The following is a 16,268-nucleotide window of genomic DNA, read 5'->3' on the forward strand; positions in this document are numbered from 1 at the left end:
ACTACATAAACACAAACTCAGCACAGAGCATTGCTGCCTGATCTATATTTAGCTAGCTGGGAGCTTGCTTTTCCTTAGTGTCCCAGATCCTGAGAAACCCAATTTTTCCACTGGGAAGAAGGCCAGCGGCGCATGCTGTCAACAAATACAACACTTAGACGAAATTCAGTGGAGCACACTGAAATATTCCTGGGGACAATCAGACACCTGCCATTCTCACAAACACAAAAGTTTTGCACATCCATACTTAGGTTTGATATAAATCATTACAGAGGGAACAATGTTTAGTGCAGAGAATTCAATCCAAGATAACCTTATATTTCCTAATCATATCTCATATACCATAATCTTAATTTGTTATGTAATAACACATTAAAAGATTTTGCATGAATACATGTTGTTCCTTTAGAGCTGCCAAACACTGTAGAGGAATATCATTCTAAAAAATTCTTACATACCAGAGCCCTGCACCCTGCGGCCTCACCGTCACCACAGAGTCAACACAAACAACAAAACAACGTACTCTGCAGTGTCACAAACTTAATCCACAACACCCTGAATTATAGCCTAAAAAAAAAAAAAAAAAAATCAGATGTTCCAGAGTTATCAAAAATAACATCTGTTACTTTAGAAATATAATCATTGCTACAGTATCAGCTATTGCTGCTCAAAGGCTAAGGGACTTCAGGTACACTACATCACTTAAAAAGACCTATCCACAAACACTGCAAAATAAACTCCCCTAACGATGACACATAAACCATCTGTCAAAAGGAGAATTGACCATTTAGACGACATTAGGCTAGTATAAGAATGACTCCAACAAAATACAGCACATTACACCAATCTTTAAAATCATAAGTAAATTTACATCTACTTTACTGCTAAATTCCGCACTTAAGTGTTCAGATTGTTTAAATTTATGGCTGATGAAAAATCATCATCAGAACAGGATGATGTGTGGGTTTCAAGTGAGAGTAATCCACATCTCTTGACGTACCTGAACAAGATTCTCTTGAGAAGCTGCTGGTCTCCCTCTGTATAGCCCGGCCAGTCCTTCTGAATTTCCTTATACAAAAAGTCCTTCAATGTGAAGGTGTTGTCTCTCCCATTCAGGTTTGCCACCTAAAAAATACAAAAGAGGCACTGGTGAGTTTACTACCCTCTGTAGTTGAGGGGATAACTTGAGTTCTAAATGACTATATATATACAATGGTAAAGTATGTATGTATGTGCGTATGTCAGAGAGAGACAGAGACAGAGAGAGAGAGAGAGAGAGTGAGAGTGAGAGAGACCTGTTGCAGGTGGCTGTCCAGGGAGTCTTTGTCTAATTGTGAGAGGCCATCTTTCTGCAACCTCAGGATCAGCTCAGGCTTCTTGTAAGGCTTGAGGGCCAGCAGGTGTATGAGGCGCTCTCGGAGCGGCCTGTGCTGAGTCGTGGCTTTCTTTAGAGTACTGCTAGAGATGATGACAGGCCGAGATGTTCTCCGTAATGGGGCAATGTCTGAGAGGCCAGGTGCCGGTTTCCGGATCTGAACCTTCTTGCCTGAGAGGAGTTACAGAAGTATTACATTAAAGAAGTTGGGTGAGGAATAGTCAGGTACTGTAGAACAGGTTTATCTGTTAAAAGTAAATATTGATATCATTGTAATGTTATTTAACTTAATTTTTTATTTGATAACTGCATTTTCATTTATCTAACCAACTATTTTGGGACTGCGCTTAGGGTCGTGTTGTATGCACCTTTCGGTCATTCAATGTTTAAGTCAAAATTGGCCTATAAACTTTAGTTGGGAATAAACTATTACAGTGTGGTGCAAGGCGAAGGAAAAGAAAACAATGAGCAAAAGAGAAAAACTATTTGGCTGAGGTGGTCCCAGAGCACATAAATCTTTCTTAAGAATACGCTAGTTTGTATAGTTTAGTCTACAGTTAATTTACAAGTTGTAATGGGAATTTCAGTTTATGAGAATTGTAATTGCTGGAGAAATGTTGTGACCTATACTACAATCTACCACTGAAACAAAAGCTCTGGCAGAAAAGGACTCATCAAATGACTTTTTGGCTGGCAGCCAGTGCTTGGCTGTTTTCTTAAGAACAGAAAATAAGTATAATCTCAACAAGAAATATATTTATTTCTGTCAATATCTTTTAACTCAGTGACTGTTAATGGCTGGGAGGGCTGGCAGGTGACTCATAAAAAAAATGAATCTTTACTGCTGCCACGTCCACCCGAACTCACCTTCTATTACAAACACCAGCTATTATCACCTTCTCCCACTGAGACCTTTTTTTCAGGTGATTCAGATTCAGATGAATCTTGTGTTGCCTCCTACTGAGACTGAAATACTGTTTGGTTCCACAGCACAGTCGGACTAACATTTGACTCACTGCGGCCCAGTGAATAGGCTTATACTGGATTTCTTTCTTTGCAGGCAATGAGGCAGGGCTACTGTGATTTTCAACAAGATGTGGTTTATAGTGCAGGTCAGAGACCAAAACAAAAAGTCAGGAAGTTGATGTGTTATGCCTGGGGACATATCTGCCTCTTTGTGTTTAGATTACATTCATGGGGTTAGGGAGAAAGAGGATGAGTGTGTATTACATGTTTGACCATTGAGGAATCAACCACCATTAAATTCAATAAAGTCCTGGTTACAGATGAGGCATGCTGGCAGTGCGCTGGACCTCTGCCATTCAGCCCCAGACCCAAACAACCCGTCTGGTCCAATGTGAACCCATTCACCAGAAGTGAAAGACTACACAAACACATAGGCCATTTGGGTGTTTGCAGGGCACGGAAATTCTTCCAGCCTCTATCTGCCTGCTGTTAACTCCCAGCACCTTTCTGGTGTTTAAATGGAAATATCTCTTTCCAGTCACCGAGACGCTGACTCATTAAATACTGGTGATTACAAGTGTGTGACTGAGAAAATGCCCGACTGACCTGTGGTATTCATGTGTCAGTATCATGTCTCCTCACCTACATATCTTCCCCCAGGCTTGATGACAATGGCACTCCTACTGCGAGTCTCCTCCTCAACCTGGGCCATGCTTTCTCTGGCCTTCTGGTAGGAGTCGTCTGTGGCACATACTGTAATCTTGTCCTGGATCCCACCCAAACAATCCAGCTGAATGCTCCCTTCACTGCCAAAACAAACAGGAGACGTTGAGAGAGGAAGACAGGGATACAGTGACCAGAAGCTTTAGCAGGAAAAGAATAGAAAAGACTGGAGGGGAAGCACTACTTATTCTGAAGCTACATGACTACCTTGCTAATGTTTGAAATGGACAGGACACAAACTAATAGGTTATATTCTAGAGGATACTACTTTAAAATACTTAACATAAATCCACTTCTACAAGTTAATTCTCAGCATTAACCTTAAATCTCTCACTATTTGCAATAACCCATCTCTTCACTGTGCATTCCTGGCCAGATGAGATCCATCACACACCCCGAGGGCACAACTATTATTTTTTCAATTTCCATCCAACTGTGGGTTCCCACAGTAGGACTTAGTGCCGCATCAAATCCCATTCTTTCCCGACTTTCCGGATCTCTTTGATTCCCCTCCACTTTGATGAGGATTTGGCAGAAAATGAGATGGTGCTGGCGCAGTTAGTGGAAGCTGAGCTCTGTCATTTGGGTTTTAGATCGGAACTCAAGGTTGATTAGGATCCAGTCAGAGATGCGGATGAACTCCACCTGACCCACTTGTTAAAAATATTTTCAGAGTAATGGGGTCAGAAACCTGACAGTCAGAGAGGCAGAAGAGTCTTGTTGTTCTTCTCTACTCTGTTTTTCTACTTCCTTCCACTTCAACAAAGACATCTGGTTCTATTCATCTGATTCATCCAAATTTTTTTGCATATGTTAGGCTAGAGAAAATGTGCATAATGAGGTTAATGGGTTTGATGCATGGACAGAGATCCAGCAGTAGCAGCTGCTACTACAGAAACAGCCAACACCTGCAGCAACAGCAAGAGTCAGTTCTGATTGGATTTTGACTAAACTTCATGCTGCTTGTCATCTTTTCACAATAAATAAATATGGCAAGACCATCATTTACCATGTGTAATGCATATTTCCATTTAATGGCTTCTACTTGGAGCCAAAGTGCCCACTGTGTTCATCAAGGGTGCCTGTTAAGCATCTCATTGAGAGGCTTGGTGATTCACCTCAGGTCTTAACTATGTTAAACAGATTGTCAACCTGGAAACACTGACTGCTGATTATTTACACAGAGCTTAAAGACTACACAGTATGTGAATTTGTGTTTCCGAGTAAGAAGAATTAGTTGCACACACTATAAATAAGAGAGGAGTGAAAGTGAGTGAGTTTGCTTTCACCTGGTGATGAACTGCTGGATGCAGTCAAAGCTGCCCTGGGGGTTATCTCTGCCCACATTTGACAAGTAGAAAGTAAACGTTTGCAGTTCACTGGAATTTTCTGACCGTGGTATAGAAATTTTCTGTTGAAGACAAAAAAAGAAAGTAAAACATGAACACATCAAAAACACTTGAGATATACTTGTTCTAAACGATCAAACTGTCAAAGTATCACTGAAGAGCAAAGCTACACGGTATCTTGATGCTGAATTTTTACAGCACAAAAATCTGCATAGTTACACTTTAGACTTTGTTTCGCAGGTTTTCATTAATGTGTTTTCTCCTTTCTTTTTATACCTCTATATTATTAACACCATTTAGATACTTTCCAGCCAAGCCCCAAGAAAGAATGACTAACTGCACTTCACACCGTATTTGTAGATTAACACCTACATTTTTTCTGTCTGATGTATTCAGTGCTATAAACAAACATCAGTGCTATATACCTTAAAAATTTGGCAGTGAATAAGGGCATTTTCTTGCTGGCATCAAAAACACTGAATGCCTAACAAAATGCAGCTAAAACCCACGACTGCTCTTCTTTCAGCTTATATCCACTAGGAAAGTCTATGCTCTGCAGCGTGTTTGTCAATGTGTGATTGGAGGAACCAAATTTAAATTACTGTAGCAGAAGAACTATGATAGGTATTTCTGCAGTGTCCGACCTTCGACACCGTCATGCACATCCTATTCCACCGCCATAATTACCTTCCTCCCACACTACAGGTGTTGCTTTTAGACGGCTCTGGAGGAAGAGGAGTTAACCACTGTCAACTAGCTGCTAACCTCAACAAACCTCTAATCATCAGTAAGCTGCCCAACACTTTGTTTAAAATGGAGGAAATAATTTGACAAGTGACAACTAGGACAAAGATGCTACATTTTCGCTTTTCAGTTTTAAAGTACATTTTGCACAACTAACACAACTTGGGACTGGGTGAAAATGGTTAATATTTTAATGCAGTGTAAAGAAGCATGTCAGTAATCTTCTTAGAAAGAAATGTGAAAGGCAGAGCTGAGAAAGCACTGGGTGATACCGAAACCTCACCTTGGCATATTTGAATCTACTACTCCACCTCAAAATTGTTTTAATTCACCCTATCATTATCATGTGAATTCAAAACTGAATTAATTACAAAAGTTCTGAAGAGAAAAACTCCAGTGAAAGTAGTTTAAGACTGACAGGAGGGCCAGGCAGCGGGTTGTGTTTCCAGGGGGCCCTGGCAGGCGGGCCCTTTCTCAGCTCTGTTTACCCGAGAACGAATTCAAGTGGTGTCACAGCCACGGACTATACATCATGCTGAGCCGAGTTAGCAGAGGACAGCTGAAGTTACCAATTAGATGGTTTCTGGATCCTCAGTACAGGTCCTCCTGACCAGTGAGCAGCTCATTGAGAGTGACCTAACCTACATGAGAGGCTGAGCCTGTCACTCACTGGCTCCTTCATCAGTGCTGGGACTGACATGAGGTCAGACTGTAGGCAGCTCAGCTCTATTTACCAAAGGCCTCAACACGTGTGAAGGCTGCAGGTGGCCAACTATAAATAAATACAATATCCTTTATTTGCCTTCCTTGAAGATCTGTACTTTCAGTTATCCATTCAGTATAACACACAAACTGCATGTGCTGCAGCTTACCTAATAATTAATAGATTAAATAATAACTTTGATAATACTAACTGCATTGATTTCACTGCCATCATTGTCACAATTACTCCTATGCCTTGCTAGGAGCTGACCTGCCTCAGAGTAACAAGATACATTAACATTATACTGTAAGTGCTGCATCATTTTACACTTTACTTTCACCGCTGCTTCAAACCTGTTCATTGCGCAACATGCAATACACCTTAACAGCACCTTATGCAAACTCCTATATCATGTTTGATGCCAAGTCTTTCAAACAGAGATCCACCAGCCAGTGCTGCCACAGCTAGCAACAGGAACATAGTTCTGAATAAACCAGTCACGACAACATTACCAAAATATGGATTTGTATCTCTGATATAAAATGTGGTTTCTACAGACAGAGAAAAATAACTCCAGATTTTTTTTTTTTTTTTTTTTTTTTAAATGCAGCAAAGCAGCATGGTATTATAATATTTTTGTGGGGAGAGGAGCAACAGTGATACAAGCTCTATTATGCTGGGGTGTTGAAAGACATCTAGATGTACAGCTGGTAGATTTTAAACTTAAAACATATTTATGTCAATAATTCATTCATTCAGTTCATGTGAAAATACAGAGGAACAAAGGGGATAGGGCAAGTATGTGAATCCAGAGATGATTAAGAGGCAGAGGAACTAACTGAAAGGCAGGGCACAGGGGAGTGACTCAGTTGACTCACGTTGTAGAGGATGAAAGAGTGAGAAGCGAAAGAGGCTCCTCCACACAAAATGGCCCGTAATCCAGCTTTACAAACGTGAGTGTTGAAACCACAACATGCATACACTAATACTCATCCATGGACAGTATGGCTTCTAAAGAAAAATGGTCATCATTAAGATGAAAGATGACACAACCCGTTTGCTGTTAGTGAGTGTGGCTTTTCTCTAGTTTGTCTTTACTGTGAATCTAGACTACACAATAGTGCCTCTGTGCACTTTGAGCGGGTGTTGCTGACAAGTTATTTACTGTAATTGCCAAGCTATATATGTATAATTGTGATGTGTAATAGGCATGTGTGAAAGTTTGAAAAATTATATTTGTAATATGGACCCACAGTTAGAAATAAAAGAATAGAACCATCAGAATAACGTGTTCAACAATTTTCTAAAAACAAAAAGGTCTATTCAGTTTAAAAAGGCACACATCTGCTCAGAATTAAGCAAACTGTGATCTATGATTTTTCTAACAGAACAAATGATTGAACAGGGACTTGCTAAGAATATAAAAACAACACTAATGACCCAAAAATCATAAGTAACTGTGGAACTTGTTGTTTCTTTGCTCTTTCTGAACTGATCCTTACTTAAACACAAGGAACGAGGAAAATAAAGAGAAACCAAACTAAACCTATCTCACCACCAATTCAACATGCTCAGCCAACATCTGCATACAGTATGAGGCTCAATTGCTGCCAGTAGTGCCAGATACACTGCAAAATCTTTGGCTGATCTTTAGCCACGTACTGTTGTCTTCACGCTTCAGAAGCAGAGAACACAAGTCAGAAACAAACAGCAATTCAGAGAGTCAGACGGGGAGAGTGTAGGAGAGCGTAAGAGAAAACAACAAGTATAGACCATCTCCAGTCATTCATTAGAGGCCAGTTGTGCAGCGTTAAAGGAAAGAAGCATGTGTCTTCCACACTCACTAATACGCAAACTGCACACAACAACAGAATGTTTCAAGTTGTATCAAGAGCTACAATGATATTAGCATGAGAAATTATATCACACTGAGGTTTTTCTGTATTATACAAACTTTATGGAGCTCACATACATTAAAATCTGAACCCAAACCTGACTGGAAAGATGCCTTGCATCTTTTGTCTGTTTTTTTTAAATTAATTAATTTATTTTTTTTTCTTCCTTTCTAAAAAGGCACAAGAAACTTGGTATGTGTGTGCGCACTTTGTCAGAACTCAGAGAGAGCTGTACCAGATGAATGAATAAGAGTGAATGAATATGGGATCTCATTGTGACAGCCAGGCCATCTGCTCTGTAATTTAGCCACTTTCACACTTCTGACTAGCATTCTGATCTCAACAGCAACAGATTTTCCTCCAGAGTGAGTCTGCTGCATCAATAAAATGCATTACGTTACTTTTGACAGCCTAAAACCCTCAGATAATAAACATCAGGTCTACCATCTGAGTTGTGCAGTTGACAAACATGACTACACATGAACCACATGCATGTATTTCATGTATTCGTATGCATGTGCTCTTACCACATTTCAATGAATGTTAAAAATGAGGATATCTAAAGACACCTAATGACTGACAACCTTTATACAGCATGATTATCAAAAAGGGTCACACTGACTTATCTGGCTATTTATACAAAGTCAACCACCTAGAGCAGACATGTTGGTACACAGAGATTTAGAAAATGGATTTAAGCATGAAGTCAAATAGTACTAAAGATGATGTCTGTAGGACTGCTGTGTTCTGCAGTGCACCCTTCCCAATTTTACAGAAAAATATTGATGGCAGGGTGGCAGCATTACACGAACCAAGACTCCTAAAAGAGGTCATTGAAGATGTAGTTGGAAAATGAATATCATTCATGGAATTTTGTTAACACTCAGAAAAGATGCCTAAAAAAAGAAAGTGAGAGTATGGTTTAAATTCTGACTTTTGATTGTAAAATGTAGAAATCACAGACAGTAAAACAAAGATACACAAACCTGAGCTATACCAACACTCATATCCAGTATCTTACAACCAAATTCTTCAAGACAACGTACACATCAAACAACAAACGGAACAAATTTATGAAGCTGCTGCTGGCTGAAGTCTATTTATGAGAGTTTGGAAAGCAAGTGTATTGAGAGCTTGGAAAGCATTCACTGGATTCCCTAAGCAACAGTTCTAGCCTGAAAAATAAATTTTAAACAAGCTGTGTGTGTATGGACAGAATGAGATGCTAGGAGGTCTTATTTTATTGCATAAAATGGTAGTGCAGCTGTCTGCAGTTTTTGCTTGTTATCCATGTACCTTGGACATGAGTGTAAACTTTAAGAGTAAACTGATTATGTACTTGTAGGATACAATGTAAATGTTACATTTACTTCCTGTTTTAACAACTTTTACCCTGCTCTGCCTTTTCTATGGTGTTTCGTCAATTTTCAGCCAGTCTTACCAGAAAATGTATGTTTTTCTAAAACTTATTTTGTTTCATATGAAATTTGTGGTGAGCAATAACACTTTCCTAATGTCACGGCTGAGATCTGAGGATGTTGCAACTCTAAAACTCTGTGGGGAAGCACTTCAGGGTCAACAGCACAATGATCCTCCTTTGCAAATGGAGAAATTTGCACACATTCAACCTGCATCTCTCAGTGCAGTGCCGACTCGTGTGGGAGCTTTTTATGTCACATTTGATGAACTACAATGACCTAGTGTCAAACCACACAGCAAGGTCATGGAGGTAGAGAGGAGTCCGCAGGGTTGAATGCATGTATGTATTTGGGTATGTGCGTATGCGTGTGCGTGTGCGTATGCGTGCGTGTGTGTGTGTGTGTGTGTGTGTATAAGAGGAAGTAAGCAGAACAGTGGCTTGTGACAGCCATGTTCACAATCAAGCCTATCATGACAACATTTTGGACAGGGATGGATAGCCAATACAATGTTTGATGACTAGGCAAATCACTAAATGAACCAGGCCACTGGATGTCTTACCGTACTGAAACTTGCCACTACAGAAGAGCAACTGTCTGTCTATGCATGTCAGACTGGGCAGGCTCACACAAGTATGTCTTTTGCCCATGCAGGAAGTGGTTTTTTATGCAGAAAATGCTTGTGAGCACGAGGATGTTTATTGTCTGCACGTGGGGAGTTAATTGCTCATACAGGTAGAACTGGCACCCATTTGCAAGTTGTCATTAACATAAACAAGTAGGTACCAGTTTCAGAAAGAGGCACAGTTGCTTGCATTCCAGGATATAAAAACAATTCACGGTCAATTTAATTGTTACTACACTTGGGCTACCTTGCACATTTCCTAGCTTGACTCTATTGCAGCTAAGAGGCAAGGGAGGGAGTGGCAGGCAGGGATAACTTTAGCTCTGCTGCGGTGGTGAATATTAGCAGATACAAACACCTGCAGCTTTCAGTCTGCTCTGTCTTTGGCTTGCTTTGTTTCTTTATTCTCTGATTAATTCCCTTGCCTTTTAAGTAGCACCGTTCATATTGCTGATATAAGTGATTTGGTTGACACTTGATCACTTGATGGGCCACCAACATGTTATCAACAACAAGGAGCATGATACAATCTGATCTTGTTTTGAAAATTTGAAAAGCATCAGTCCATACAGTAACAGACTTATGGTATTTGAATGAACACTCTACAGTATTAGCGAGGTTTCAAACAGACTAATGCATTAAGATCAAATTTCATCATCAGTCAAGTTTCCTACTATGGACAGTATTTTTCCTGCAATACAAGAGATGTGGGGCCCAGTTGACATTTGGCACATTTAAGAACCAACACCAAATCAAACAAAAACTTTTTTTTGCCAGTAGCAGGAGAAGCTGGGAACCATTTTACTGAACAGGTCTCAGTGACAGTAGTGCATTAAGATCAAGCAACATTGACAAAGCACATGACACACATGGTACATCATTAAATTTGGAACAGCTATGCCAGCATCTTTCTTGCTGCTTTCTAAGGCAAACATGTTGTGACATAGCACTAAAGTGTCATGTTGGAAAAAATACACAATAGCTAGCTTGCAGCTTACACCGGCGTTGGCATAATCACAGGTCTGTGTGTGTGTGTGTGTGTGTGTGTGTGTGTGTGTGTGTGTGTGTGTGAGTTGGCATTTGAGCTCTGTTGAGTTGTTCAACTTGCAAGTCATGATAAATGTTAATCCCTCTGAAACTTTTAACCACAATGTTTCAGCTGGCTAGTTGATTTAGTATTACAAAACTGTGCATGCATGCAATTGGATGAGACAGTGAGGGTCAAGGAGAGAAAGATGTCTTACCCCTTGGTTTCCATTAAATCTGATCAATGGTTGTGATGACAGGACCTATAAAAGACAGAAAACAGCATTATTAAATAATTTTCAAGGTAAACACATTAAACAATTTAATTCAGGCGAATTTCCAGATAAGATGTTGTGGGTTTAAGTTCCTAAAGTAATGAACTGCTTATGCAAAAGTTTTCAACCGTTCAATAAGGGAAAAAAAAGCAATGAAAGTACAAATATAATTCCTGGAAGCATTACATTAGCTTTAAGGCATGCGCAGCACTATAAATTCATACATGGTGATAGGTTAAATCCACCATCATTTCTGAATTACTTAAGCTTCTATTTTTCTTTCTTTGTTCTCAGCTATGGGAAAGAAGACCAGGTACTTTGTCGATGCATCAAGCTCCTAGATGAAACTAGTTTAACACAGGCTGACTTAGAAAGATTTACATAAAAACCTTTGTTTTACCGAGCCATTAGCCACAGAGAAACCATAATTTTAATATAATCTTCTATCCAAAGCTATGAGATTACATTTTCAAAGCACAATTCACATCATAAAGAGAACTACTCCACAATTTGGTAGCATATGCCATATTACTACAGGTTATGTTTACAACTAAGAGCAATTTGCTTCTCTCATTTCACAAAATCCGATCATGGGTGCAGTGGTTGCTTCCTATTCAAGAATACATTATTTAATACTCATACAAATGTTTAACATCTATGAGAAAGCCTCATAAGACATTGATAGACATGATACAGTTTACCTAATTGGTAAGTCCTGCAGTTTACATACTTATTATAATGTATTGTAATGTCAATGCATATACAATACATTGTCAACTGACCAACACTATTTCTCCATCTAGGTTAAATTTTGAATCTCCAATTAAAAAAAGAACCATCTACAGATCTAAGGACTGTAATGCAGGGCCATTACCTGCAATTAAGTTCCTACAAGTCTAAACAGTTAGCATGCCTGCTATCACCTTCTCTGAGCAAAGGCAGGAGGGAAGAAAAACCGTGACAGAAATTACTATGATTTTGTGTGTGTGTGTGTGTGTGTGTGTGTGTGTGTGTGTGTGTGTGTGTGTGTGTGTGTGTGTGTGTGTGTGTGTGTGTGTGTGTGTTTTCCAGTCAGCCAGTTACCCAGTAGCTGATGATCACCACTGACATTTTTCAAATATTTTTCAGACACAGAAGCCCCAAATAATAAGGCCCAGATGAGGCTGGTCATCGTGTGAGGGAGAAATGCAGTGATACAGTAATTATGCCAAAGTGCTGTGTAAACATGTTAATGACTAACATGTCTTACATATAATCTGTAACTATGGTGGTTAATAATCATTAGCTGACTGGAACCCTATGTTACATAAAACACATTTGTGGGGATTTGTTTTTATTTTAACATGGACTATGTCCAAAAAAACTTAATCCAATGTGATGAACGAGAAAACAACATGAAAAAGCATAATGACCACTATTTATCCAGTGGATAGTGAATTTGCAAGGTAAATGGCCAATTTACTATAATAAATTACAACAGGCAGAATAATGACCTCCTGCAAGTTGTGTCAGTTTTGGAGATGTGGGAAAAGAGGAAGAGCTGAACAGGGTCTGCACTTTGTTTTCAGTTGTATTCAGCTGTTTCATTATCACTGTCTGGGGAGGCCATCTGTTTATCATTTGACTTCTTATAATTCCACATTTAGTTTCAGTTTCACTATTCCAAATGAAATAAATCAAGGACCCAGCAGCACTTTCGTTCCCCTAAGTAAAAACTTTACAGAAGACAACTGAAACAGGATTTTTTTGAAAAACAAATTAAAGTTGTTGCCGAGGTAATCCGAGCAAACCAAAAAGTTAACAGTGGTCCAGTTCTGGCTGACTGGAGAAACTTAATAACCATTACTGTTAGTAACTGTAGCATTTCACTGACATCAGGAACTAAACATTCATGAGCATCAAAAAAAGAGGAAGTCATTGGCTTTTCCTCTGTGGTGCTGCTTTACTGGCTCAAATGTGATCAAGTGAGAGACCTACAAGTTCAAGGGAGAGTAAGCCTATCAAAGACACAATGTTCTTTGTACTCTTGCCTGATTTTGGCCCACAGATATGCAGCATGCATACAAAGACTGGTGAGCTACTCCTCTACACATACTTTAACTTTCATTTTATCCACTTAAAGTCCAAATTGGTGTTTGGTGTCATTTACAGCCAACCAACAACCATGTGGTCAACAAGTATGATCTTGGTATACTCTCTATATTGGCCACAATTGATTGTGGACCATGCAGGCATTGCATGACAGGAGTTCCCATAGGTTTTTTTTGTTTTGCATTTGTTTGATACTTGACAGCCTAGAGAGACACAAGAAACTACAGCAGAGAGAGAAAGAGTGATATGACATGAAACAAAGGCTGAATTGAACCATGGATGTTGCTGTTTTGGGAATTCCCATGGATTCTAGTTTCAAGGACCTTAAATAGTGAATATGAAATATGTGCCAGGGCCAATAAAGGCATTATTTATTGAATCAGTGGATATATAAAGGCAGTGCCTTATATATAATTTCCAATACAATTTCCTATTTCCAATTCTTTCCTGACGGTAATACATTGTTATCCAGGTGTCAATCTGCTGCTCTGTGAAAACTGCATTTGAGCAAAGGAATTTTGTTAATGTTAGACGTGTAGAGAGGCTGTACAAATCCTGCCTAAACCTTACTGCCAGAGCTTTGGAGCCTTCAGATAGTTTTGCTAACTCTTCTGGTATTAGTGTTACTAACTTGTTTCACCTGATGCATGCGGACCCCACCTTGACAGGTAAGCCATCACCAAGTATGTTGTAATATTTAATTGCATTTATGGCAACACCTTAGCTGGCAATGCTGGATTATTAAAACAATCTGAAGTAGTAGCAAGTAGGTCAATACCTTTTGACACAGCCACTCTCTTAGCCACCCTTCCCTTTAACCACAAGAATCTGTCATTCACCAAGTGATCCACTGTATACTACTAATACTACTACTACTACTACTACTACTACTACTACTACTACCACCACCACCACCACCAACTGTAACACCAACGGTTCTAGGGATGACAACTATGGTCTGGCAGTCAGTCAGTCGAGCACTTTGGTCTAGTTGTATCTCAATAAATATGGATGGCTTGCTTGCTAACTTAGGTGATCACCTGACTTTTCCCTTAGTGCCACGATGAAGTTGACATTTTTGTTTCTTAGCGAAATATCTCAACAACTATTGTATAGATTGCCATAAGATTTGCTATGGACATTTGTGTTGCCCTCAGGATCAACTGTTATCACTTTGGTCATCCTTTCACTTCAGCCATCATCAGATCAAATTTTTCATTTGTCTAACACTTTCTTTTACACCTCAACACCTGCAAAACTAATGACATTCCCATCAGCCTCAGCTTTACTTTGAGTTTAGTACGAAGTAGCAAGGATGGTAACATTTGAAACTAAGGTGAGTATTTTACACATTGTACCTGCATGCTAGCATTGTCATCGTGAGCATTTTGCTATGGTAGTTAAAGCACCACTGTGCCTACGTACAGCCGCTCAGAGCCACTACTGTATAGCTAGTGTATGTCTTATGTGAAGACATGACTGACTACCAAGTTGTGCATGATCTCAGAGATTGAAAAGACAGTTGGAAAAACTCAGGATAAGCAATTTCACCTTGCCTAACCCTTTCTGGCCTTATAAAATAAAATTAGAATCAGATAAAAAGAGGAAAGCCACTGTTTCAATTATCTTGAAACAGCCAAAGATTTTTTCACTTTCTCCAGAGCTCCAAACACTCAGAGCCTATCCAAGAACACCAGACCTTTCATGGAGCCACACTCCCTGGTTTACCCCTGCAACGTTTAACACAGCACCAGTTTTAGCACTTCCACCCTTTGCCCTACCCCTCCCCCATCCCAGCACTGCTAACATAGTGCTACCCTCAGCCTGTTCATTTGAATGGGCTGCTGACATGTCACTATTCTCTGGGACCTGAGCCCAGAATGTTCCACAGAGCTAACCTTAGGGACAGAGTGCGGGTCCTGACCATGGATCGATGACAAGGCCATGGATGATCTCACACACTGCCAACCAGCAACAGAATGGGGATCAGCTGGACATGACATGGACTTGTGGCCAAGCAGCCAGTGATAAACCTGAACCAATGACAATGTTATTCAAGTGCATTTCCTACAACATACAAGCTTGCCTTCTTACTGTATGTTTCCCTGCAGTATTAACAAAGCTAATGGAAATATAACTATGCAAAAATGGGCCTTAACAATATTTTGTGTGCAAATGTTTCAGCTGTAAATGGTTGTAACACACAATCAGCTTATTAGACATTTAGAATCAATTTTAACATGATCAGCATGTATGCTTCATGATCCAACATCAGCCAGACAAATAGCTACAACAAATGATATCCAAGATTACACCAATAAAGCAGTGAGGGTCCAAGACGACGTAGCTCCTTGATGAAGAAAAAAAAAAAAAGAAGTTTTAAATCAGGTTTCCGAACTTGAGATCGAAAGTTCATTTTGGACCTTGGAAATGGGAGTTACTCAGATTGTTTTGCCAAAAATGTATTCTTTAAGAGAATTGAAAATAAGCCAGTAAAGCCTGAATTGAGCTTATAAACCTCCTTGGTGAACAGATGTATTTTACTATCACAACTTGCTCAGGTTTATCAAGTGTGTGCAACAGTTTAATTGGGTATAAGATTTGCCAGCTAGGCTACAAACCACATGGTACAACAATGGTATATGTGTCAGTAGAGTTTGAATTCACTTTTAAACATATAAAATGTGTCGGAGTTTGTTTATACAAGAAACTGGTCACAAGTCATGGAAAATGTCCATTGCCTTCATACAGACTTAAAAGACTAGGTTAAATTATATCCTCACACACAGTGTAACTCTCTACTCTGTCTCTCATGTTGCACTGCCAAATTATTTCTTTTGTTTTGTAGTAAATGCACACCATTATAGCCATGTCCAAATCCCGATGGGTTTGGCTGTGTCACCCAAATTGTCAGGTGTTTAGTTGCATAACTGTCACACTGATGAGATGTTTCACCTGTCTAGGATTTCAGGGGTGGAATGAGCACTTTGTGCCACGCACTCTGTGAGGGTGAAATGGTACTGTGTGTCCCTACTCTCAATATTCAGTGTGCATGCATCATTGCTGAGTGTGTCCTGT

At 39.6% G+C, this 16,268-nt stretch overlaps 1 protein-coding gene across 1 annotated transcript in view; it reads right to left on the reverse strand.

Moving 5' to 3' along the window:
• ell (elongation factor for RNA polymerase II) overlaps positions 1-16,268 on the reverse strand; it is a 33,634-nt gene that overhangs the window by 9,745 nt on the left and 7,621 nt on the right. The window contains exons 2-6 of the mRNA XM_022759478.1: positions 11,043-11,087; positions 4,354-4,475; positions 2,984-3,147; positions 1,296-1,546; positions 1,001-1,125 (exon numbers count right to left, since the gene is read on the reverse strand). Of these exons, the coding sequence (XP_022615199.1) occupies positions 1,001-1,125; positions 1,296-1,546; positions 2,984-3,147; positions 4,354-4,475; positions 11,043-11,087 (707 nt within the window). The remainder of the gene's footprint in view (positions 1-1,000; positions 1,126-1,295; positions 1,547-2,983; positions 3,148-4,353; positions 4,476-11,042; positions 11,088-16,268) is intronic.

The sequence above is a fragment of the Seriola dumerili genome, unplaced genomic scaffold (assembly GCF_002260705.1).
Source record: "Seriola dumerili isolate Sdu_G_001 unplaced genomic scaffold, Sdu_1.0 BDQW01000322.1, whole genome shotgun sequence".
Lineage (NCBI taxonomy): Eukaryota > Metazoa > Chordata > Actinopteri > Carangiformes > Carangidae > Seriola > Seriola dumerili.